This window comes from Microcebus murinus, chromosome 1, assembly GCF_040939455.1.
Source record: "Microcebus murinus isolate Inina chromosome 1, M.murinus_Inina_mat1.0, whole genome shotgun sequence".
Classification (NCBI taxonomy): Eukaryota; Metazoa; Chordata; class Mammalia; order Primates; family Cheirogaleidae; genus Microcebus; species Microcebus murinus.
The window spans coordinates 144,529,829-144,557,249 of record NC_134104.1 but is presented as its reverse complement, the minus strand read 5'-3'; the positions used below and the strand labels follow the sequence as shown (position 1 = coordinate 144,557,249).

Genomic DNA, 27,421 nt, shown 5'->3' with positions numbered 1-27,421 from the left:
ACACCTGCAGTTCTTCATGGAAGTCTTGCTATCCACACTTCCGCTCATATTTTCCCTCTGCCCAGAATGTCTGAGTCCCCTTCCTTCCTCTTAGTACCACCTCTTGGAAGGTGTTCCATGGCCCCGTAATAACCTGCCCACCGCTCTCCTAGAACTCACCAGGAGGTGCCACTATCATCCAGTCCCTTGCCCCTCTCCCTCCCTAATGGTGCACAGCAGGAGCAGGGCCCACCTGTGGCTCACTTCTGAAGCCTGCTGCCTAGTACTTGCCTGGCTCCAATGACAAAGGAATGCACACCCTATCCCAGGCCATAATGAATGAAGAGACTTAAATGACAACCAAAGCAGCTCACCTCCAGTTCAAGCCACTAAGCCTCAGTCAACCAAATTCAGAACCTGGTTCCACTAGCGGTTTATTGACTGTGCCCTCCCCCGTTGTGCCTGGCTCTGAGGAGTGCACACTCGAAGGTCTGGAGAAGCCAACACAACTGAAACCACAGATTTGGTTTTGCATCTCTACTTATCCAAATATCAATTAACACTTCTCTGATGGCTCCTGGGGGAACAGCTATGGGCCCGCCCAGGAGTATAACGAATGTTTCTTGAACAGAGCCAGCCAGCCAGAAGGCTGTTTTGAGAGACCAGGGGGTTCCTCCCAGGAAATAACTCATCCTAAGGAGAGGCTCAGAGCTTCGGTCCAAGGACATTGTTTCTGAGGTTCAGAACATCTCCTCACCCAGTCTCCGGATCTCATGTCTGAGTTCTAAGAAGATGGACTTGCAAGAAAGGCTGAAATAGCCCTGACAATTGCAAGGCATCAGGGTAAGAGACAGGGCTGCACTGTCTTCATGCAGTGTACGAGACTGCATCGTGGGCCCCCGTCCTTCACCTCTCCCTATGCTCATGCCCTCTGCTGTGTGACTTGGCAGGTCCTCTCACTACAGGGGCAGAGAATATTTCCTCCCTTGACCTTGGGTCTGGCCATGTGACCAACAGAACAAGACTGAATAACAATGCACCAGTTCTGAGCCCAGGCTTTAAGAGTCACTGGACATTTCTGCTTGCCCTCTCACGCCTTTGCCATGCCGTGGGAAGACGGTGCCCAGGCTAGCCCACTGGTTCCAGGGTAACAATGGAAGGCACACGGAGTAGAGCTAAGATGCATTACCGACCCTAGAACCCACTCTCTGCTGAACCCAGATGCCTGAACAAGTCGCCAAGAGCCAGCTGAATCCAGCCTGGACCAGCCAACCCACAGCTGACCTGCAGATCCATGCGAATAAATGATTACTGTTTACACCACTGAGTTTGGGGGTGATCTCTTGTGTAGCATTTTTTGTGGCAATAGGTAGCGGTCACATATGGGGTCTGGACCCTGGCCACCATACTAGTTGTTCTAGCATTACTGACTAGTGGGCCCACAAAGCGTAACTGACTCTGACCATGCTCTTGAAAGGCCAGGAGGGGCAGTTAGAGGCAGCTTTAGCCACAGGTGCTTTACTAAGCCTTGAAATTTCCATCTTAATATACAAAAAGAACAACTGAATAGAGATGGATTTGACCATCTATTAAGTAGCATGAGCATTGCAACTTTTCTAACTTAGTATTTAACCTTGGGGCAAGAGAACATTTTCCCACCGCATGAAGTTTTCTATGATCCAAAATAAATTTCCAGCATTTACAGTCTGCCTCAAGATAAAACAAATCCATATATTTTTGTTTCTTGTTACTTTTTCCCCAAAATTCTTTTTTGGAAGATCTTTTTAAAATAAAAATTAATGAGCTGATATTTTATGAACCCTTTTTAGAATGGTTTCTCTAATAATCCCAGGAGGCCCTTCTTGCTAATGTTAAACAACTCCAATATTCACTCCAGGAGTTTTAAGTAATTTTCTAAGCTTGGCAAAGCATGTGGTACTTTAATCTACTACTCTTGCCCCAAGTAAAAATAATGCTAATTAATATTTAAGTGGTTTGGAGGAGTATTTGTGTCTGTGTGTGCATGTGTGTGTCTGGGTGGTTATTACATCACTCTCCCCCAATAAACTCAAATAGAAGAAAAGGAATCTTAGTATTACTTTCTTTCCTTTGATGAATAAAAGATAATTTATCATCATAAGTAAAAATGTCCCAGCGTGGTCACTGATTCATGATGAGATATTTCTTTTCATCCCATCCAAACTTAACTCTCATACTTACAAGCAAGGGACACACTATGGCACTTTGGAAAATAGTCATCAAAACTGTTTTTAAGATATGGTGATAAATTTTACAGAGGGGTTTCTGGCCCCAAGGCTAAAACAATCTTTCAGAAGAAACTGTTTCAAAAGGAAACCGTGCTCTGGTATGTGGCTAAATAATTCAGGACCAGCATCTCCATCCTAAAAGAAATCTACAATAAAAGGTTGGCAAAGAGGAAGCAGAAGGTCCCTAAAGTTCACGTTTAGCCTTGGGGGATTCGTGTAGTGAAGGAGGAAATCCTGGAACAATACTGTTCTGTTCACAATACTGTTCACAAGTGAACAAGACTGTCTGTTCACTTGAATCAGGACAGCCTGCTGCTCTTTGTCACCCTGTCCTACCACGGAAACACCACTTGTTGTTAAAGCAGACACCATTACTAAGTGGCGGTGGGGTAAGAAAAACCTTTATATAAAAATAGGCTGAATCATATGAAATTGTCCCAAAGGTCAAAAATTGGCAAGTTCACATGATTCAACTTAATACAATAAGCAAACACAAAACAGCGCCCACACACACACACACAAATACTCAACAGAAATTAGAAATATAAGTTAAATTGTGAGCTATGAGGAGTTGCCAACAAAACCAAACCCAAACTGTCTCTCCAAAATAACAGCTGCTGCTAAAATTATTTTATAATATACATTTTTTTAAAAAGCACAAAATGTCATTGCAATCCACCAACTCTGTTTACCCTCTTCAGTGGGCAAATCTGCACATGCAGGTTTGGGGCCTGGAGTCAAGAAAAACGGGTTTCTCGGCACAATGTCGTGACAGGAACCGTGACATACCTGGAGAGCAAGAGTTTACCCCGAAGCTGCAGGTCAGCGGCACAATCGTCTGAATGGCAATTCCTTTCAAAAACAGTCTGTGAGAGAGACAGGAAGATTGAGATGGGATTTAACAGCAAATGAGTAAATAATAGCAAGTTCCCTTCATTCTTCCCCTGCACCCTTCAAACCCTCTATGCCCACCTCCAAGAAACCAGCCCCCAGCATGGTAAGGGGACTTCTCAAGGCTCCAAGGAAGCCTACATCAACGGTGGTTTTGATTTCACGAGTGCATTTCTTACACGATTCACTTCCTGGTCTTCCGAAGTGCCTCTTCAAGTAGCTTTTTCAAGAAGGGTACATGGTAGGTGTCCTTTCTGTTTGCTTATCTGAGAGTATCTTTTAGATGCTCTTACATGGACAATAATCCAGCTGAGTAAAGAATTCTTAGATTGTAGTCTGGGTCATTTCCCACCATGTGCTCTCTTGGGTCAGTGGAAAACTTATATGTGAGATAGCTTCTGCCTCAGCAATAGGACTGTACTGAATTTTTAGACCCAAAGGGAAAAGGTCAAAGCCCATTAGGCTAAGGGCACCACAACAGAGCAGAAAGGATTCTTTCAGTTTCTTGGTGGGAAAGCCAGCGGTTAACAGGGACATATACCTTTTCTCTAACCAAGATGGGGCCTCAAAGGTCAAAGTCCCACCCAGTGCTGGGCCTGATACTTGGTGTGCAAAAACCAACATGTTTCCAGAGATTCTTGCCAGATATGCCTGAGGTTGGGCCTATCTGTGGAGGTTGGTCAGGATACCAGGAGCAGCATTTGGGGAGGGATTAGAGCTTCCTTCTCTTGATGCTATGTGGAGGGCTTATTAGTCTTCCCCTTAATCTGGTCTCAACCTCTCTGACGTTTCTGATCTATGTCAGCAGCCTCCTTAAGTTCCAGAGGACAGACACTTTTCACTATCATTAGATGGCTTTGATCATTTCGGTGGGATTTGGAGAGAAGAGCCTGTTGCCGTTTTTCAGCTGTAATTTACTTATTATTAACCTTCCTCATTGTCATTGCTCATGGTTGTGAGTTTCCTCCCTCCCACAAAACATAGTTCCAGGTGATTTGTTCCACTCCCACAGAATAAGTTCAGGCGGCATCTCGGAGCACCAGCGTGGGCTCCAGAAAACTTGTTGGCCAATGGACAGTCTAGACTCAAGCAGACAGAGTAATTTTGCCTGTGGAAATTCATATTCCTGTGCCACATTTCCAAAAGAATAAAGTGTCCCAGCCAACATTCCCTTCTTTGATTACAGGGGAAAGTATCATGGAAGTCTTGGGCAAAAAGAGGAAATTCCCATATTCTTTTGGACACTACTGGGGTCAAGGAGAGAGCCAAATTTCCAGGAGATCTCAATGTAAGACATTTGTTCTTTATTAGCTATCTCAACCAAGGAGAAAAGAGGCGGAAGTGGGTGGCAGGACTACATGAACATCTCAGGCGAGATGACAGGAGGACTTCATGAGCTTTAGGAACAGAGGGAAAGCTCTAAAGACTGCTCCCAACCGAGCTAAGGAAACTTGGGCTGGGAAGTCCCTCACTGACACAGCCATTCCTGAGGCCTTGCACCTAACTTTGTGTTTATAATTTCACATTTTTTCTTCAAGGCTCCTCTCCCCCAAATTGTATAAGCTTCAGGTCCCACAAAACCCTGGGGTACAGTCCCCTGCTCACACGTGTTTTTCCCATCTCACAGGCAAGAGAGAGAGCCTGACATCATGACATCATATAGGATGCAAGGGTGGGAAGTGGGTGGGAAGCAGTGAGAACTGAAGAGCCGGATGTGACAAATCCATCCTGTGACACACAGCCTGTGAGATCTGGCCCCTGCCCTCCTCACCTCTGCTGCCCTGGCTCTCTCATGCCAGCCAACCCTCGGACTGGCCTTACAACTTCTCACGCCAGGGCATCCCTACAAGCTGATCCCAAAATTCCTCCTCCTGTCATACCCACTACACATCCTCTCATCTTTCAATAGGCAAATCAAGACTGCATCCCTGAGGGACTCAAAAGCTCAGGCACCTGTGCTTAGTTCCCACAGTTCCGTGTACTTTCTCCTTCTACTGTTCATCTCAATATAACTAATCAATTTTATCATTACATGTCTAATGTTAGTCTCCTCTGCTAAAATTATGCTCCAAGAGGATGGGGGGTAGTATTGATCTAGTTCATCTCTGTACCTGCCCTCAGGGCCTGGCATGTATTTGCTGTTCTGTCAACATTGAGAGACCACATGGTGCCCTGAGAGGTGGAGTGACCACTCAAATGGGGAGCGCTAGCACACTATTCATCAATGCCAAAGCTGTGCCTCCCCACCTCCAAGAAAGCAATTGTCCCTCAGCCCTGTGAGACGCAAAGCCTCCCAATGAGGAATTGGTTGCTTTGTAAATGTCCATTTTCCTTGTTCTGACTTTCTCTTGAACTCTGCTATTTATTTCCTGTCCTTGAAACTGCCTTCTCAAGCTGTAAAATCCTCTAATGCTGCTGAATTTCCATCCAACAAGCGTAAGCACTGAGTCTGCCCTATATATATATATGGTGTGTGCATATACACACAGATTATATGAGTGCTTACACTGACCAACTAAAATTAGGCACAAACTATCATGAAAAGATAATGCAATTTCCATTAAAATTCCAACATCAGTTTTTACTGATCTAGAAAAATTAATTCTAAATTTCATATGGATCCAAAAAGATCCCAAACAGTCAAAGTAATCCTAAGCAAAAAGAAAAAATCTGGAGGCATCACATTAGCTGACTTCAAATTATACTATAAGGCAACAACAACCAAAACAGCATGGTACTGGTATAAAGGTAGACGCATAAACCAATGGAACAGAATAGAGAACCCAGAAATAAAACCAGTTAGCTATAACCAAATGATTTTTGACAAAACAGACAAAAACATTCACTGGGGAAAGGACATCCTGTTCAATAAATAATGCTGGGAAAACTCGATAGCCAAATGCAGAATGAAATTGGATCTCTATCTCTTACCATATATAAAAATTAATTGAAGATGGATTAAAGACTTAAATGTAAGACCTGAAACAATAAAAATTCTATAAGAAAACATAGGAAAAATTCTTATAGACATTAGCCTAGGCAAAGATTTTATGAGTAAGACCCCAAAAACAAATACAGCAAAAGCAAATAAATGGAACTTAACTAAAAAGTTTCTGCACAACAAAGGAATTAGTCAACAGAGTAAACAGACCAACTACAGAATGGGAGAAAATATCTGCAAACTATACATCTGACAAAGTACTAATATTCAGAATCTACAAAGAACTCAAACAAATCAACAAGAAAAAAACAAACCATCAAAAAGTGGGTGAGCGACATGAACAGAGTTCTTTCTAAAGAAGATAGACAAATGGCCAAAAGATATATGAAAATATGCTCAACATCACTAATTATCAGACAAATGTAAATTAAAACCACAGTGAGATACCACCTTACCCCTGTAGGAATGGCTGTTATTAAAAAGTCAAAGAAACAAAACATATGTTGGCATAATTGCCACAAAAAGGGAACACTTATACACTATTTTGGGGAATGTAAACTAGTACAACTGCTATGGAAAGTAGTACAGAGATTCCTCAAAGAACTAAAAATAGACCTACCATTCGATCCAGCAATCCCACTACTGGGTATCTACCCAAAGGAAAATAAGTCATTATATCAAAAACACACCTGTACCAGAGTACTTATCCCAGCACAGTTCACAATTAAAAAGATATGGAACCAATCTAAGTGCCCATCAACTGATGAGTGGATAAAGAAAATGTGGTGTGTGTATAAACACACACATACACACACACACACACACACACACACACACACCCTCCCTCCATGGAGTACTACTCAGCCATAAAAAGGAATGAAATAACATCTTTTGTAGCAACTTATATGGAACTGAAGATCATTATCCTAAGTATCTCTGGATGGAAAAATAAATACCACATGTTCTCACTTACAAGTGAGAGCTAAATGAGGATATATATACACACACACACACACACACACAGATATAGATATATATCTACATCAATCGATATATATCTATATCTACAGATAAAAAAAGACAATACACTAGCCAAGAAATTAGTAAATGAAAAGTCAAACCCTAGTTTAACTGCGTTACATTAAGAAAATTGACTTTTCTTCCCTCCAGGACTCAGTTTCCTCATTTGTAAAATGAAAATAATAGCATTTACACTGCTAAATGTGAGCGCCAACTACAATGTGAATGAGTGAACACCACAGGCTTCCCAGTTGATGGTGAAATAAGGAGACAATGGAGACAAAGAGTCAATGTGAATTTACTTCTGTGTAGGTGACTGTGTTTTCCAAGAGTCAATGCCACAGTATCTCCCACCACATTTCTTACAATGTGACTTTGACAACATTCCTCCCATAGAAAAGCAGGGTTTGATGCTTCCTCCCCTGGAACCCGGGTGGATTTCTGGCTACAGTGGAAGCGATGTTATGTGACTTCTGAGGCTAGGTCATAAAAAGCAATAGAGCTTCCTCCTAGTTCTCTTGAAGCATTTGTTCTGGGAACTTAGCCACTCTGCATCAAAGAAACCCAAACTTTCCATGGAGAATGACAGCCACATCAACTTGCAGACCATGTGAGTGAATCACATGAAAAGGGGACACTCAGTGGGGTCCTCCAGCCTCACCAAGCTGCCCCAGCTGATAAACACTATATGGAGCAGAGATGAGCTGTCTTGACCAAGTCCTGCTAAATTACAAACTAACAAATTCACAAGCAATTTTCCCATTTTCCTGTTGTTATTGATGTCTAGTTTCATTCCACTGTGGTTGGAAAAGTTACTTGGCATGATTTTGATTTTCTTAAATTTGTTAAGATTTGTTTTGTAACCTAATATGTGATCTGTCCTGGAGAATGTTCCGTGTACACTTGAGAAAAATAAGTATTCTTCCGCTATTGGATGGAAACGTCTGTATATGTCTGCTAGGTCCATTTGGTCTATGGCATGGTTCTAGTCTGCTGCTGCTTTATTGATTTTCTGCCTAGATGTTCTATCCAGTATTGAAAATGGAGTACTGAAATCCCCTATCACTGTATTGCTGTCAATTTCTTTTTTCAGATCTGTCAACATTCATTTTATATACTTAGGTGGTCCAATGTTGGGTGCATATATGTTTATAATTGTCATATCTTTCTGTTGAATTGACCCTTTAATCAATATGTAATGACCTTCTTTGTCTCTAGAGACAGTTTTTGGCTTGAAGTTCGCTTTGATATGAATATTGCTCACTCCTGCTTTCTTTTGGTTGGCATTTGCCCGAAATATCTTTTTCTATCCCACATGTGTCCTTGGATCTAAAGTGAGCTTCTTGTTGACAGCATACAGTTTGATCTTATTTTATTGTCCATTCAGCCACTCCATATATTTTTGTTAGGGAGTTTAGTCCATTTACATTTAAAGTAAATTTTTTGGTTTTGGGATTTTTTTTTGTCTTTTGAGACAGAGTCTTGCTTTGTCACCAAAGCTGGAGCGCAGTGGTATGATCATAGCTCACTGCAGCCCCAAAATCCTGGTCTCAAGTGATCCTCCTGCCTCGGCCTCCCAAAGTACTAGGATTATAGATGCGTGCCACCAAACCTAGCCTAATGTAAGTATTGGTAGGGAAGGATTTACTATTGCCATTTTGTTAACTGTTTTCTATTTGTCTTGTAATCCTTTTGCCCTGTTTTTCTCCCTTGCTGGTTTTTGTGTGTGTGTGTGTTCCATTTTTTTGTTTTTTTGTATTGATAAGATTTTAATTCCATTCTTTTTTTTTTTCTTTTGCATAACTTCTATAGGTATTTTCTTTGTGGTTGCCAAGGGGCTTACATAAAATATCTTATAATGGTCTATTAGAAGTTGCTAACAACTTAACTTTACGTGCATAAAAGGACTCCCTGGTTTTCCCTCTCCTCCTCTCACATTATATGCTATTGATGTCCCAATTTACACCTATTTATATATTATGTATCAATTAATATAATTTAGTTACAATTGTTTTTAATACTTTTATCTTTTAGCTTTTATTATAGAATTAAAAACAAGTTACCTACCACCTTTATAGCATTATAATATTCTGGTTTTGTCCATATATTTACTTTTACCAACAAGTTTTCTATTTTATTACATTCTCTTGTTGCTGTTTAGAATCCTTTCATTTCAATTTGAACTCCCTTTAGCATTTCTTATAAAGCAAGTCTAATGGTGGTAAACTCCCTCAGCTTTGGTTAAAGTCTTTATCTCCTCTTCATTTTTGAAGGACAAGTTTGCTGGGCATAGTACTCTTTACTGATAGTTTTTTTAATTTCAGCACTTTGAATATATCATCTCACTCCCTTTTGACCTGCAAGGTTTCTGCTGAAAAATCAATATCACTAACCATCAGGGAAATGCAAATCAAAACCACAATGGGATATCATCTCATATCTGTTAGTATGGCTATTCTAAAAAACACAAGAGATAACAAGTGTTGGCAAGGGTATGAAGAAAAGTGTACCCTTGTACACTGTTGGTGCCAATGTAAATTGGTACAGCCATTGTGGAAGTTCCTTGAAAAATTAAAAATAGAACTACCATATAATCCAGCAATACCTCTTTTGATTATATAACCAAAGAAAATAAAATTAGGACCTTATAGAGGTATCCCCATGTTCATTGCAGCATTAATCACAATAGCCAAGATATGGAAAAACCTGTTTGTCGACAGGTGAATGCATAAAGAAATTGTAGTATATATACATAATGGACTATTATTCAGCCTTTAAAAAGGAGATCCTGCCATTTTGGGACAACATGGATGAAACTGGAGGACATTATGCTAAGTGAAATAAGCCAGACATGGAAAGTATTAGTGCATGATCTCACTTATTATTGAATCTAGAAAAGTTAAATACATAGAAACAGTAAGTAGAACCCTAGTGGTTAACAGAGGGCAGGGAATGGGGAGATATTGGTCAAAGATACAAAGCTGTAGTTACATAGGATGAATAAGTCTAGAGACCTAATGCACAACCTAATGACTATCGTTAATAATATTGTACTATATACTGGAAATTTGCCAAGATTTCAAGTGATCCTTCAAAGTCAATTTCAAGTGTTCCTACCACCAAAAACAAACAAACAAAAAAAATTATATGAGATGAATATTTTAATTTCCTTGACTATAGCAATCATTTCACTATGTATATAGATCAAAACACCATGTTATATACCTGAAATATATACAACAAAAAACAATGAAAAAATCAAATTCATGAACAAAAAAATGACTGTTATTTTAAGTCACTAAATTTCACAGCCAATCTAATGGCCTCCCCTAACTTGGGCAACATTCTGAACAAAAGTGGGCTGCACAATCCAAGCCTTGCCTTAGGCAAGACCCTCTGTAGGCTGAGAATGCAGGTGTCTCATAGGTAAAAAAGCAAGACACCAGGAAACCAAGAAACACATGTCATGCACAGGGGAGCTGAGGTTGAAACTCAGAGTGCCTGTGCTCTGGCTTAGTCTCTCTGGGCAAGAGGCCAGCTCATCTCCTGAGGGCTGAAAGGCATCACTGTGGGACAGGAGGGCGAGCAGACTGAAGCCTCAGAGGGCTGGGCGACAACACAGTGTCCAGAGGCAAGTAAAACTATTTTTCCTCTGTACAAAGTACAAAGAGTACAGGTTCTCCATGAAACCAGTGAGCCAAACCCCTGATTTTCCTCTCAGGAAACAATCCCAGCAGCTCCAACTTGGGCCTCTACAAAGCTCCTCTGCCCACTTTTACCCACATCCCCCTCAGTCCTCTGGCAAACACAAGCTTGGCTGCTCCGAGTAGACAAATCCAAACTCCGCTTGGAAGCAGTTTCTTCCACCTCCCTCCAGCCTCCACCTGCTAGCTGGCAAAAGCCCCGTCTCTTTCTTTCCCTGGAAGAAGCCTTTCCAGTAAATGCAAACAGATCTAAAAAGCCATCATCACTTATTCCTGCCTGATTAAAGGCGGTTAAAGCCTTTTTCTCGGGAGACAACTCTTTGCTGCCCCAGGCTTCAGAGAGCTGAGGACTGGATGGACACTCAGTGGCCTTCTCAGCTCACAGACTTGATTTCCCTGCTGGCTCCCTCAGGTTTCCCTGGAGAATGCAGGATTTAAAACAAACAAACAAACAACAACAAACAAACAAAAACCCTTGTCTCCAGCTTCTCACTAAATCCTTACTCTAGTTCTTTTAGAACAAGACTGGCAAACTTTTTCTGGAAAGGGTCAGGGAGTATACGATCTGGGCGTGTGGGCTGCATGGTCTCAGCCACACTGCTCACCTGTGAATGCGGCCACAGACGGTACCTGAAGGGGTGGGCATGGACGTGCTCCAATAAAACTGCATTTATAAGAACAGGCAGCAGCTGATTTGGCCCATGGGCTGCAGTTTGCTGAATCCTGTTCTAGAATATTTGGCTATTGGTTTCTTCATTCTCTTCAGGCCAGGAAAAAAAATATATATATAGTGGCTCCAGCTCAAGTTGCATTTCCCTCTGAGTCAGAGCACACAGTCTGGAGCTGGCTGTGCTCTTCTCACAAAGCCATGGCCACCACGGCCAGCGCAGCCTCGGGGACATGTGATTTGGGGTTGGCACTCAATGGCTCCTCCTGGCTGAGGGTGACTTCAGAGAGCATGTCATCTAGGTGCTTGGGCCATGGGGGAGTCCATTTCTCCTACCTAAATCTGTGCCAGAAAATCTTCCCTTCTGATCTAATAGAAAGTAGGATTCTCAGCCCATTCCAGCTGTCGTGTTCAGACAAGGGTTAGATTTTTGGACTTGGTGATATTTGCTTTAACAAAAATACAATTACTAACGTGGATTGGACACTGTTTATAGGGTTCCTATGGTAACCAAATCCCATGCTGAAGCTTGAGAAAAGCAGGACAATTGGATTGGGTGGGAATATATGCTTTTCAAATCCCACCCAAGGGGACCAAACAAGAAGGCTATTTTTAAGCTAAAATGAGTAATACGTTTTCTGATGTGCGATATGACTTCACAGAGGGTTTCTGCCTTTACGTTGCTGCATTCTGCCTGGACAACAGGAGTGGCATTTCTGAACCTGTGTCCCTCTCACTGTCCCGCATAACTTCCCAGAGGCCCCCAGCCATGTAATTCATGTCCGCAACCCCCAACACCTAGCACAGTATTCAAACATTTTTGTATAAATGCCATGACCTGAGCATAAGAGGTTTCTCCCTCCCAGTTCTGTTTCAATGTTCTTTTTCCAGAATCCAAAGCTGTCCTTCATGTGGTACAGCAGAAGAGCACAGGGTGGTCCCAGGAATTTCATCTCTATTCTACCCTTGGCCCAGTGAAGGAAGGAAAAGGCTCATTGCCTGGTATTTAAAATCAGGCCATACAGACACAGTTTGCTTTTCAAGGACTGTCACATCCTCAAGAATAATGAAAGACAAATGCTTCATAAAATTAAAGCTGAAAAATTCCTTCTTGTCTCAGGGTCTGCATAAATTGTCCTTTCAGATTTTGAAATCATGGGAAGAAAAACAGCCCTGTTGGTCTTCCTCTGAACACAAACACGGCAGCAATTTTGCTTATTATGCCTCTGTGGAAAAACTGGAAGTAATAAGTTCTTCTGTCCTGGGCATCCTCTGGTTTACTCCACGGCCCTGCAGGGTGTGGAACGGTCCCCTCTGCCTACCGGCATCGTTTGGGTGATCCAGTTCAACCTCCATGATGATGGAGTAGGGCTGACTCTTCAGCGAGGCCCTGGAATCCCAGCCCAGTGCCCTTTCCAGATCCTCCCAGCACTGGGTGGCCTTTCATGGGCCACATTTCACGTCCATCTACAATCCTAACTTTTAATATCAGCTATAAATTCTCTTCCAGGGACCTTTTGCCTCCCAAGGCTGGAAATGCTCCTCCTTGGTGTTTACCCTGGAATCTTTTATGTTCTACATTTCATTTTTTTTCTTTCTTAAAGTTGCTGTTAATTAGTCAAAAGAAGAGGCATAAAACAGAATCAGGGAGGTCAAATAAAGGGGCTGGTGCTGTCAGAGAGAAGGCAACAGCATGCTAGCTGCATTTCTAAAAGCTGCTAAGTGAGACGTGGGCAGGCAACTGGGAGAAAGATGGCCCTGAAGCTGGAGAAGGCCCCAGAGACTTCTCCTGTCTATCTGCAGAACATCCCCAAATAAGGCCTCAGGTATAACTGAGAACAACAAGTACCTTGCATATGATTTCCTAAATCATCTCAGAAGAGAAGAAAATGTTTCTTCACCATCCAGAGTCTGTCCACTGGAAGTGCTTGCACACCCCTAAAAACCCATGTTTTTAGGCAAGGTTTTGAATAACACAAGACAATATAGAAGACAACCCAACAAGCTTGAACGTTTTTAGAAAAAAATCATTATTTTCTGCTGAGAAAAGAGATTCAGAAGACTAGAACACATTTCCCCCCCCCCCACAAACTGCAAAAATCAAATATAACACTAAAGAAGAAATTTTGCAAATTCAATAGGTCACTTCAGGCTACCGCCCAGCCTTTGATAGGTGGAGTCCCTTCTCCTTTGCTCTTGGGTATAACCTTGGAGAGGAAGCCTGAGACGGGGACATGGCCAGACTTCTCTGGTCAGCGAGATGGTTGAACTGCTTGTATTTTCTCATCTGTATTTGAAATTAGGTGGTTTTCACACATGTTCCCCCATGGTGCCCTTTTTGAAAAGAGTATTTACCCAGAAGCTGATGCCTATAATAGTAGTGCTGGCCTGATTCAAACAAGGACAGAAGGTAGGAACTTTTTCTTCTAACCCCCTTCTCCCTCCAGCTGGCCACACTGCCCCTCTGAATCCAGGCATGCAATCTGGAATCCTCCAAGCTAGATGGTCATGGAAGCCTGTCTGGTTCTGATGTCTGAAGTTACTCTTCTCTCTCCTCTTCTACTCTCTCAACCTCTCAGTCTTCCATTCCTTCTGCAGAGAAGTTTAAATATGATGATAAGTTGGGTGGTGGTACACACCTGAAGTCCCAGCTACTTGGAGGCTCAGGTGGGAAGATTACTTGAGCCCAGGAGTTTGAGATTACAGTGAACTCCGATCATGCCACTGCACTCCAGCCTGTGTGACAGAGTGAGACCCTATCTCTTAAAAAAATGATAATGAAAATAAACCTTGCAGCTATAAATAACTGCACGCTAAGCCAGCTGGGCACTTCAGCTTGGAAAGTATTACCTAATGTCCAGGCTGTGCAAACAGTGAGTTTTCATAGCATGAGCTATAGCCCTACATGCACAGGCACTGAGGGGATCTCAGGTGGGAGGAACAGAGGGTAACAATTTCCAGCACATTGGAGACCCAAAGTATATAGCTTCAACATAGTTAAAAATTAATATTACAGTAAAATAGCTGACTTTTCACTTGAAAGATAAAGTGACAATTCTCAACCAAGCCAATGCCTTTTCTTTCACCAGCCATATTTTCTCCATCTTGTTCCTTGGAAAAGTAGACTCACACACACAAACGTACTGTGGTGTGGGTAAGTCACCATAAATCACACGCCATGCTCTCCTGCCCATGAGGAATGCCCAGAAGGACCAAGAAGCACATTTCCTTTAACTGCACAGCTTTGCTGAATCTGCCAGTGAAGCAGTTCTGGGAATACAATGTCCAATCTTTGCAGAACAACCTATCCTGGTGGTTTTTCAGAAGGGCTCTTTCAACTGAGAGAGATTTACTGAGCATCCACTACAGGCCAAGTACTGTGCTAGGTGCTTGGGATCAACAACAAATAAGATAAAATAGGCCAGGCTTGGTGGCTCATGCCTGTAATCCCAGTACTTTGGGAGGCCAAGGCAGGAGGATCACTTGAGGCCAGGAGTTTGAAACTAGCCTAGGCAACATAGGGAGACCCCTTCTCCACACACAGAAAAATTAGGTGGGTGTGGTGGCAGCCACCTATGGTCCCAGCTACTGGGGAGGCTGAGGTAGGAGGACTGCTTAAGCTCAGGAGTTTGAGGCTGCAGTGAGCTATGATGACACCACTGCACTCTAACCAGAGTAACACAGTGAGAACACCCGTCTCTTAAAAAATAAATAAATACATAAAATAAAATAGAGCCTTGCCCTTACTGAGCTTCTATTCAAGAGAGGGTAATATAATGATTAGACAAAGTAACAAATTGTGATAGGTGTCATGAAGGAATCAACAGGCAGCTAAGTTAGGGAATACACAGTAATAGGGAGATGGTTCTCTGAGGAGGCAACATTTAAGCTGAGACCTAGAAACTGAAGAACTGGCCTTGGGGAGAGCGTGGCAAAGAGCTCTACGGAGGTGGCACCAGCATATGCAAAGGGCCTGAGGCAGGAAAGGGCTTGGTGAGCTTGAGTGTGGCTGGAGTGCAGGACTCGGGTGGCACTGGACAGGGCTGGAGAGGTGGGGGCCCCATTGTGCAGGTCTCTGTGGGCCTTAGCGGGAGTCGAGACTTTCTTCTAATGGTGAGGAAAGCTACTGGGGGAGGGGGGATGATGTAGGGAATTGCTCTGGTCTAGGTGACAAGTAATGGCAGCCTGGCCTAGAGGGTGGCAGCAGATTATGAAGCAAAGAAGAGGGACTCACGTACTATGTGGGCTTGTAGTGGGAGGGCTGGCTCTTAGTACTGGTTATAGGGGACATCCCTCTGTGTCCCGTAATGGGGACAGCCAAGAGGCATGTCTGGGCCTGACAAGCGAGGGCCAGAAGGTCCTAAAGATCCCAAGAGATCCACCTGAGGAACCGACCAGAACCCTCAGGCAGCGCCACCGCCCGCAGCCAGGGAGCGACCCACCCACTGGCCAGCTGAGACCAAGCGCACTCAGAGCAAAGGAACCGGCGTCCGTGGCACACCTGCTCCTCCAGAGCCAGGGGCAGGCTCACCCCCGTGGGCTGCCTCACTTTCTCCTCACCTCGCTGCCACGAAGCCAGCTTCCCGGAAGGGAAGGGCAGAACCTAGTGCTGCCCCTCGTTTCTGTGCTCCTCAGGCATTATTTCGTATAACCCCACAACCCCCCGGGAGGCTGGCAGAGCAGATGACGGCCATGCAAGTGACAGGTGGAAAGAGGGCCCTGAGCCCTCACTCTGAAGCGTGTGCTCCTTGCCAAGAGAAGCCAAGCAAGAAAGGGGTCCGGGGTCCCGAGGTGTGGGCTGTACTGTGTATACACTATTTTCTATTGCGCAGCAGTACATCACCGTGAATTTAGCAGCTCAAAACAATACAAATCTATTCTCTCGCAATTCCTCAGTCAAAAATTCGGTGGGTTGAGTTTGTCTCTCTGCCCCGGGTTCTACAAGCCGAAATCAAGGCATCGGCTGGCCTGGGCTCTTATCTGGAGGCCCGGTAGGGGAATCTACTTCCCCCTTTGTCCAGGTTGTTGGCAGAAGCCTGTTCCATGTGGCTGCAGGACTGAGGTTCCTATTTCCTCGCTGACACTCACCCAGGGCCCCTCCCAGCCCTGAGGGTTGCCCGCATTCCTGTCACACTGCACACGCCATCTCCAAAACCAGCCAGGCATTGTGCTTCCTGTCTGTGACTGCCTGTTCCGCCTCCTCCCGCCACCTCCGGCTGAAGGACGTCTGCAGCTGTTAAGGGCTCGTGGGATTAGACTGGACCCACTTGAAGTAATGCAGGCTAATCTCCCCATTTTAAAGTCCAAAAGCTTAATTACACATGCAAAGTCCCTTCTGCCACGTAGTGGGTCATTATCACAGGATCCAGGAGTTGGGGTGTAGACATCTTTGGGGGGGCATTCTGACTACAACAGGGAGCAACCTGGAAGCCCAGCCCTAGCCAGATCTCTCTGGGGACCTCCTGAGGAAGCATGAACACAGTTATAATTTCCAAAGCCTACTCTTTGTACAGGGTTTGAAGACAGGACATCTGTCATAGCCATTGGCACCTCCACTGAGGCACTGAGGAGGGAAAGATAAGGGCTGTTCAGGTGACCCGTCCAAGGACAGCATTGCTTCTTTCCCAGCACACAGACCAGACAGGGCTTTCTGTGATTGCTTCATTTAGTGCCATGCGCTCTGTGTCAGCAGCTGAGACCAGCCAGTAACTAATTATGAGTCAACTCTCTGGGCACATCAGGCAGAACCTCCAAGGACACAGCTGCAAGGCCTGCCCCTGGCTATTATGACAAGTTTCTAACTGGCCTCCCCAGACTCAGGCAGACCAATCTCCCTGAAGCACGTCTCTGATCTCCTTGAACTCAAAACGATGTAATGGTCTTCTATCCCCTAGAGAATCAAGTCCAGCTCCTTGGCCAGTGAACAAGTAGCCTTAGATGTGTGACCAAGTCTCCAGTCCTGCTGGCCACTGCCCTTCCTCTCACTAGATAGTCAGCCATGTGGAAGACCTTTAGCATCCATTAGGCTTCCTCCTCTGTCAGCTGCCAACTCCCCTCGCCCCCATCCCTGAGTGTCCAATTCCTGCTTCTCCCTTGAGGCTCTGGCCAATTCTCCCTTTCTCCATAGAATGTTTCCTTCTCCTCAGCTGGAAGTGGTCTCTGGAGTGAAATTTGTACACATTAACCTGAATCTCACCCTATAAGTTCTTTCTGGACTGTAAGTCCACTGAAGACAGCAATATTTTATTTATCTTTTCATTGAGGTCTTACATAAAGTAGGCACACAATTGACTGAATTACTTCTGGATTTATTGTCCTTTTAAATACTCTTAGGGGTAATGAAAAAAAAGAAATTTTTTTTTGTATCAAATATCCACCTCCCTCCAACCCCTTCTGAGCAGAGAGAGGCATGCGCTTGCTTTCCTTAAATGCTAAGGTGAAGTGTCTCCTCATCAGACTGTGTGTCCTACAGAGGCTTGCAGCATGAGAGCACCATGACCCCCAGAGCACCCAGAATCCCAACCCTGTCTCAGCGTCAGTGGCAACCCCACTATTCACTCACAGAGCCTAATACCAAAGCCTTACCCAGATCCCCTCTTTTCCCAAGACTGTTCTTCATATAGCAGAGGAAGGTGTGGTCTCCTTCCTGCTCTACACACTCTCAACTCACTGCAAAAAACCCGTGTTCATCAGTAAGCCTTACCATGCATGAGTCACTGTCTCCATGTGACAGTCACTGTGCAGCTATGCCACTTTAACTAGGCCATCAGTGGGGCAGATCCCAACTCTAAAGGATCACCATGATGTAATCCACCTCTCTGTCCAGTCCTGTGCACAGGCTCAGTGCTTTTCAGGTGGAGAGATTAAAGCATTTAAAGTAGTGAAACCCTAATGCTATCTGGCAACATGACCTAAAGAGCTCTTATGAGTTTAGTCCTTCCTGTGAAAGAGGTGAGATGCTCTGCGTGGAACTGCTGGATATATACACACAGGTTAAAAATCAGCTCTGTTTCCCAGAGTGGGGCAAGCTCTCAGAATCTGTCTTCCCCCAAACCGAGCCAACATCTGGAAGACACATGGAGGGAGATCATTAAATTATCTTTTTCCCTCCCACAGTCAGGAAAAGGAGAATAAGCGAGAAGGGCTCTCCTAGAATTTTTCTCAGGCTCCAGGACAATCTTCCCAATCTAAGAACAATACTTTTCTTTTCTTTTAATTTCAACTAAAGAATCACATGGTTAAAAAAATAATAACACCCCCCCCCACCACCACACACCTCCCCATATGAGTCCTGCTCTCCAGGGGCAACCACTGTCATCCATGTCTGTCTATGTTTCTTTTGATGATTATTTCCATCTCTCTAGAAAACATGCCAATACTACGCCTCAATTTATCAGATCTATACATAACCTTATTTTATTCCTTCCATGATAGACATGAATTTATCTCACTTACAGAGTATCCCTCCCAACCTCCCCACACCCCTTCCTGATTCTGACAGGCAAATCATTCCTTTATCTCCTCTACTGCAAGGGTGCTCACACGGATGACTAGGGCCCACCCCTTGAGTTTCTGATTCGGTGGGTCTGGGGTGGGCCCAAGAATTTTCATTTCTCACAAGATGCCAAAAGAGGTTGATGCTGCTGGTTCAGGGACCACACCCTAAGAAGCACTGCTCTGGTGACTTCTGCAATTTTTAGTAATAGGCAGCTATTTCTTGCTTTATCAAGTTTTGCAATACCTCTGGACTCGCCAATTTAAAAGTTTAAGATTTTAAAGATAACTTCTGTTATACTTTTACCTTTATATAGTCAAATTTGATAACATTTGCATTTTATACTATCACCATAGCTCTGATTTTGGCTTGATTGTACATACCAAAAACCAATAAATAGTGCTAATTAATGTTATTGTGGCTACATGAGTCTTGTTCACAGTTGAGCCAGGTGTCATAATTATATATCTGTATCCTTCTCCACAGTTGCAAAGTTAAAGTCCAGGGATGTTCAACTTCTACTTAAGAGAGAATACTTCTGCTATCATGAAACTTCTCTTCCATATACTCTTGTGCTTGCTGAAAATCCCACCCCATTTTAAGTTTTGGTATGTTGTGTTTCTATTTTTGTTTGTCTCAAAGTTTTTTTTTTTCAATTTCCCTTTTAATTTCTTCATTGACCCATTGGTTCTTCAGGAGCATATTATTTAATTTCGATGTATTTGTGAATTTCCCAAAGGTTCCTCCTGCTATTGAGTTTTAGTTTTTATACCATTATGGAGAAAACAGATATTTGATAAGATTTCATCATTTTTAAATTAAGACTTTTTTATGGCCTACTCTATATAATCTACCTTGGAGGATGTTCCATGTGCAGTTGAGAAGAATGTGTATCCTGCAGCCATTGGATGGAATGTTCTGAAAATGTCTTTAGGTCCATTTGGTCTAGAGTGTAAACAGTTTACGTCTGATGTTTCCTTATTGACTTTCTGTCTGGATGATCTGTCCATTGCTAGAAGTAGGGTACTGAAGTCCCTTACTATTATTGTATTGCAGCGTGCATCTCCCTTTGCATCTACGAATATTTGCTCTATATATTTAGGTGCTCTAATGTCAGGTGCATATATAATTGTTATATCCTCTTGCTGAACTGACCCTTTTATCATTAAATGACCTTGTCTGTTTTTACAGTTTTTGACTTAAAGTCTGTTTTATCTAAGCATAGCTACTCCTGTTCTCTTTTGGTTTCCATTTACATGGAAATTCTTTTTTCATGTCTTTGCTTTCAGTTTATGTGTGTTCTTATAGCTAAAGTGAGTCTCTTGTAAGCAGCATATAGTTGGGACTTATTTTTATTAAATCATTCATCCACTCTGTGTTTTTTTATTGAAGAATTTAATCCATGTATATTCAAGGTCATGACTGATAGGCGAGATCCTACTACTGCCATTTTGTTAATTGTTTTCTAGTTGTTTTGTAGATCCTCTGTTCTTTCTTCCTCTCTTGCTGTCTTCCTTCGTGGCTAAGTGATTTTTTCTAGTGGTATGTTTTGATTCCCTGCTTTTTATTTTTTGTGTATCTACTATAGGCTTATGCCTTATGGTTACCATGAGACTTATAAAAAGCATCTGATAGTCATAACAGGCTATTTTGCCACATTTTAATTTGTTTTATATTTGACCATTTATATTTGGTCCATGATTTGCAATGGATTGCAAGTTGACTTACGATTTTCCAACTCTACAGTGGTGCAAAAGCAATACACATTCAAATATATGCTGTACTTCAAATTTTGAATTTAGATCTTTTCTTGAGAATATTCTGGAAATACTGCCCAATGCTGGGCAGTGGCAGTGAGCTGCAGCTCCCCGTCAGCAATCACAAGGATACACAATTGATACTTGACATCTTTCTAAAGAACACTACACCTGCTAAACCATCAGCCAAGTGTAAATACCTCAGTGCCTTCTACCAACTATTCTTAAGCCTCCTCAGAAGAGAGAGAAATTAATGACCCTGTCATTCTAGTATCATCATCTAGATATTAATTTTTGTCCAATGTTTCAAACATTCTTTAGGACCAGTGTGCTTTTAGCTATGTATGTTAGTGGTGAGTAACCATACAACCATTCTGTTTTTCACTTTCAGTACAGTGTTCAACAAATTATGTGAGATATTCAGCACTTTGTTATAAAATAGGTTATGTGTTAGATGATATTTCCCAGCTGTAGGCTAATGTAAGTGTTCTGAGCATGTTTAAAGTAAGCCAGGCTAATCTATGGTGTTCAGTTGGTTAGGTGTATTAAATTAACTTTAAACTTACAATATTGTCAACTTATGATGGGTTTATTAGGATATAACCTGTAACCCCACAGTAAGTCAAAGAGCATATGTACAGGTATTGACTATATTTCTATTTTTCCAGGAGTTTTTGACTGTTTTTTTTTTTTCTTATCCATAGAAGAAATACATTCAATCCACACTGTGTCTTGAATATTTGCCAGTTTTTCATCACTCTGTTTATTGCTTGGCTTCATTTTCTTGAAGTTCATTGATCTTATGTTTTAAGTTTGATCAACTGTTGTTTAGGATTGCTTCAGTTACCATCCTAGGATTTACTGCCATCAGACTTCTGGGAATGAGTTCTCAAGTTACTTCTATTCCACATCTTGCTCCTTATAGTTGTCACCTGATTTTGTTGCAGTGCATCTCAGATAATTTCCTTAGAAGTGTCATTAGGGAGGTGAACTTTCTGGGCTCTTGCTTCTCTGAAAAGTGACTTTTACCTTATACTTGATTGTTAGGCTAAAAATAAAATTCTAATTTCAAAATCTCTTTCCCTTAGAATGTTGAAGCCCTTATTTTACCATATTCTGGCTTCTAATCTTGCTAATCAAAAGCCTAATTCACTACTCAGTTTGATTCTCATTCTGTTGTAAGTTGATATCCCCCTCTACCATCATGCTGCATTCCCTGTCTTGGACACATTTAGAATTTTCCTTTTGTCTTGGGAGCAGTGACAAAATGATCTGCTAGACAAAATAATGTGTCAAGGATAATTTTGTTCATCTTGATTATAAGTTGGTGGGCCCTTTAAATTAAAAAAAAAAATAGCATCTCTCTTTAACTCAGAAATTTCATTTTATTATCTCTTATAATTTCATTTGCATTTTCTATTTTCATTTTTTATGTCCTTATTACTTGGATATGGGACCTTGTGGATTTATCCTTTTAGCTTTACTTTTCTATTATCTTTTAGCTTTTTTTTTTTTTTTTGAGAAAGGTTTTTGCTCTGTAGCCCAGGCTAGAGTGCAGTGGTATTATCACAGCTCACTGCAACCTCCAACTCCTGGGCTCCAGTGATTTTCCTGCCTCAGCTTCCTGGGTAGCTGGGGCTACAGGCATGTGCCACCACGCCTGGCTAATTTTTCTAGCTTTTTTTTTTTGTAGAGATGGGGTCTTACTCTTGCTCACGCTGGTCTCAAACTCCTGGTCTCAAGCAATCCTCCCATCTTGGCTTCCCAAAGTGCTAGGATTATAGGTGCGAGCCACTGTGCCCAACCTTTTTAGCTCTTCTTACTAGAAGATTTCTTAAGATTACCTTCTAATCCTTCCACTGAGTATTTGGCTCTGCAACCATATTTTTAATTTGCAAAAACCCTTTCCTTGTCTCTGATTCTTCCCTTTAAAAAGAAATAGAATTCCATCTATTTTCTAATGGATGGAATATATTCTGAAATCTCCTGTGTTAACTGTATAGACTTTAAGATGAAGTGGGTTTTTAAAATTTTTTTATAATCTCTTAAGTCAGTTATTCTGATAATTTATTTTCATCTATCTCTCATGCAAACCCCAATCTTGGGTTTCCTTGGTTGTCCATTCATATTTAAAAATAGGGTGAAAGAGCTGATTAGAAAATCTGTGGGTGTGTTCGGGTGATGGTAGAAGGGAAAGCCAACTCTTGCACTGGCAACTTCAAATGCCAGAGAAGTAAGGCTTTCCCCTGGGATACCAGTGCACCCATACTACCCAAGCAGTACTCCACTCTTAGAGAAGGAGATGCCTGGCTGCTTGCTATTCCGCATGCCTGAAGCATGCAGGGATGAGGACAAAGGCGAAAAATCAACTCGTAGTTCTTCCACACGCTAGCCTTCACTTAACAATGACCCCTCCCACCCATCCCCATGTTCAGCCCTTTTCTCACTCTTGCCCCCTCTGTAACTGCTGGAGTGGCTGTGGCTGCGTGAGGCACTCAGTCCCTCTATGTCTAGTTAAAGTTCACCCAACAACACTCTCCCAGCTTCTCTACTCATTCCAGGAAATTACTGGATATGACTAAATAGAAATATAGTCAATACAGAAAATTACTGATGCCCCTCCCCTTGCAGTGTTCTCCTGCCTGTTCTGATCTACTCATTTATATTCACTGCAAAGGGGTCCTAGAAGGTGCAGGCACAAACATTTGTGCTTGGTGGGCCATCTTGAACCAGAGTGGTTAGTTAGGAACAGCACTGGAGACTAATCTGTCCCTGCAGCTCTGACTTTAATTGGGCTGCTTGAATCTAAAAGTGTCAGTAATTAATGGTCCTAAGATGCTCTTCACTAGAGAAGGCCCACACACCTGTGCTACTGATGGATTTTCAGGAACACAAGTTGGGTTCACTGCAGAAAGTACACCCAAGGCTAGCAAGATGCTGAACAGAGTCGACGTCTGCCTCACCCGGTCAGTTCAGAGACACAACAAGCAGAGAGGACCCTGAAGTGATTCCCGGTACCCCAAGTTTGGATCCCTTTCATAACACCATGTTTCCCCGAAAATAAGACCTACCCATAAAATAAGCCCTAGAAGGATTTCTAAGCATTTGCACAATATAAGCCCTACCCCAAAAATAAGACCTAGCGATGGGCGTGGCTACACAGCGTATCTGCACAACCCATGCATTTCTTCCCGTAGGGGTAAAGAAGATGAGCAGCCCTTCTCATTTGTCTCATGAGAGCTCTATTGCTTGACATGAGAGACTGGGGCCAATGGTGCTAAAGGAAATAGAGTCACAAGAAATTCAGGCTGGAATTCGGGGTTTGGAGAGTTATGATGATGTTCCAGAAGAAGACGACTTAACTATATTTGAATAAATGTAGATTGTTGTACGGTGCTTAAAAAAAATAACACATCCCCTGAAAATAAGCCCTAGGGTATCTTCTTGAGGAAAAATAAATATAAGAAAAATATTAGAAAAAAAATATTTTCAGGGAAACACGGTAGAAGCATGGGTGAGTGTATCAGGCTAGCAAAGATTTCACCTTAGAAAGCAAAGTAATGCTGGGGCTGGAGACTAATTATCTAGGAGTTATCGTAACATTATGGTTTCCTGAGTTCCCAGGCTGGCTGCTTCTCTTGACTTCACTTTCAAAAGGGGATATCAATTTCTACTTGTCAATCAAGGCAGAAGTTGTCTCTTCCTTCCCTTTTCATCTCATCTTCTTCTCTTCTCCTTGCCTTCCTCATGCCTCCCCCTAAGGCCAGCCCCTTTCCTCTCTGCCTACCCACTCAGATACCCTGTGTCCCCCTTTCTCTTCTCTCACTCCTCCAGAGCCTGCTCCAAGTATCAGTCACCAGCAGGACTTACAGGCCACCCTCCTGGGGCACTTGTGCTTCGAAAGAAGTTCATGTTTTCAATCAAAACCTCTTGGCGGTATTTCTCAGAGGTTGTGTGTTTAGGTGGCGTAGGCACGGTCAACTGCGGGCCATCCCCCAGCTGATGCGAGTGTAGGTCAGCTAACAGCTCACCCCTGCTTTCTTCTCCAGAGAACTGTCCTCAGGTGAAGGGATCCTCTTTCAAGAGGGCTGCATTCCCCTTCCACACCCACACCCAGTGGCAGGCTGATGTGGGGTACGAAAGGCCAGTTCTCTTGCCTCAAGGAGAGGACAACTCTCTGGTACAATGTATGTTCTGGAGTCCCCCAGCTAGACTTCCGCTCAGACCACATTCTTGTTCAGCCTCCTGACTTTCTTCACAGGTTTCCCCCAAGAGCAAAGCCTCATTAGACCACGTGTTCCTGAATCCCTATCTCAGACTCTGCTTCTAGGACACCTGGGACCCAAGATGTGGTGGGAGAGACTTTGGGAGAAAATGGGACACAACTTGGCAAAAACCTCACTTGAATACCTGGATGGACGTCTCAAACCCCAAACCCTTCTTTGTACCTACTACGTATGCACCAACCTAAACACTGGAAGCAGTCTAGGAACAAGGGTCAAGTTCAGGGGGCCAAGAGGCCAGTACATGACCCCAAAGAGATTATAACTTTCTAATACCTCAAGAATGGTCTCAATATGTTTAAATCCCGTAGTGGTTGGAAGCAACCCTGCATGTATTTCATCATTTTGCAGATGAGGGGGGTGGCCTGGCTGTGGCATCTCAGGCCGCCAGCGCCACAGCTCCCTCCACTTCTGGGCCATCACTCCCGCCGCTGTGTGCACCTGCCACCTCGGGTCCCGGTCACGTGCTTTAAGGTTCTGACCTGATTCTTTTGGGCAATCTTTTGTCCCTTTTTCCAGCGGAGAACCGGTGTCAGGGCTGGCAGCTCCCTCTCCTCCTCCCCGGTCACGTGCTCGCCGAGGCTGTAGGCCGCTTCAAACACGATGGGGCTGATGACGTCCTGCACCCTCCGCTGAAACAATAGACAAATACACGCTTTAATCACTCATGCTGGCTGACAGTTGGGGAGCACTTCACAGTTTACAAAGACCTTCCACATGGGCTGCCTCATGTGATCCTCACAATCGCCCTTGTGAGGCAGGATTTCATTACTTGCATACATTAAATGAGGTGACTGGGGCCTAGGGCGTTGTTAGCATCTTGTCCAAGGCCACTCCACTGATGGGTGCGGGCTTTTCTTCCGTACCTTGCCTTGCCTTGCCTTTCCTAAATCATCGTCTCTTGAGCATATGGAAGACATTACTTTACTCATCTTCCAAATATTCTTAGAAGCCAGTCGGGAGGCAGGAGAGCATCTGCACTCACACTGCTAACCCTTTGCGTTCACAGTGTTTTGATGATCAAAGCTCTTTTGTGTTGAGATAAATATGGATTTTGTGTTAGGGCAGGGGACCCAAAGACACTGGAGGGCCCAGTGTGGTCACAGAGTTAGTCATCAGTGGAGCCAGGGATGAAAGTCTGACTTCTGGCCTGCGATCTTTCCTTTGAAATCCAGGAACCTAGAGACCCTGGGGAATGGTAGATTGACAGTTGCAATGGGAAAAGAAAGGGAAGAGAGTAAAGCTGCCCTGAACACCTACAAGATGCCAGTGCCTGTGCTAGGTGTTCCAGGGAGATGAGCAACATGCCCAAGCCCTGTGAGTGAAGGCTTATTATCCTCCACTATACAGAAAAGGAAGGTGCAAGACTAGTTCCCCAGGGCACGTGGCTAGTAAGGATTTTGAGTGATGTCTGTTCAGCCCTGGAGTTCTTGGCCTTTCTGCACAGAATGCCACACACCCAAACTCCTCCCTGGGTGCCTCCTGGGGACTCTAGGCCCCCACAGTCTCACGAGTCGGAATCAGAGGCAGGAGTAAAGCCGGCAGGGAGTCCTGCATTCTGGGCCAGCGTGCTCTTCAGGGGGTGGGCTGCTCCAAGGCCTTCCAAGTGGAGCAGGGCAAATCTGAGAAGTGGCAATGGAAAGTGGCACAAACAGCCAAGTCCCTGGCAAGAGATGGGGTGTTGGGCAGCAGGGACGTGGGCATGGCCCTGGCAGGGAGTGAGAAGAGAAGCTGGGCAGGCAGGCAGAGGCCAACTTCAGGGCCACGAGCACAGAGCCAAGGATGTCACGCTATTTATTCTCTGTGTTTGGGGTTTGGAGCAGAGTAGTGCTGTGATCAAAATGGTAGAAAGTTCTGAAGGTCTCAGGAGGCATGCAAGGAGGAGTTTGCCCCCCTCTACCCCCCAAGACCCAGTGTCCCTCCCTAGAGACACACATGCCTGCCAGTTTGGGGATACTTAAGTATCCATCCCGTCTAAGCATATACAGCAAGTGGTAGCGCATCTCACACTGTGCCTTGCTTTCTCCACTGAGCATGTATCTGGGAGACAGCCTGTCAGTACCACCTTCTTTTTAATAACATACGGCATGTCATCATTTGGATGACCTTACTGACCCACATTTGGGCTCAAAGCTACGTTAACATGCGAGTAGGTGGCAGCCCATCCACAAGCTGCAGTGGCATTCTCCAAGATGGGTCCTAGGAACCTCAGTGCCCTGGGGGCAGAATAGATAAGAGAATGGGATTAAATAAGCTGGGTGACACCAAGGTAACCAAATTCAGAGAGGGTTTTATTCTGTTTTGTTTGTTGTTTCTGTTTTCATGCCATTGCCTCTGAGAAGGTCCCAAGTTAACTGGGCCATGGAACCTTGTGTTTCCCGAGTTCCTCAGGACAAGGGTGGTGAGTAGGACATGCT

General features: G+C 43.6%; 1 protein-coding gene across 1 annotated transcript in view; it reads right to left on the bottom strand.

The window, feature by feature from the left end:
- The window catches only part of ITGA9 (integrin subunit alpha 9), a 343,148-nt gene that overhangs the window by 146,245 nt on the left and 169,482 nt on the right, over positions 1-27,421 (bottom strand). The window contains exons 16-17 of the mRNA XM_020285519.2: positions 25,487-25,636; positions 3,036-3,112 (exon numbers count right to left, since the gene is read on the bottom strand). Coding sequence (XP_020141108.2) covers positions 3,036-3,112; positions 25,487-25,636 — 227 coding nt within the window. The remainder of the gene's footprint in view (positions 1-3,035; positions 3,113-25,486; positions 25,637-27,421) is intronic.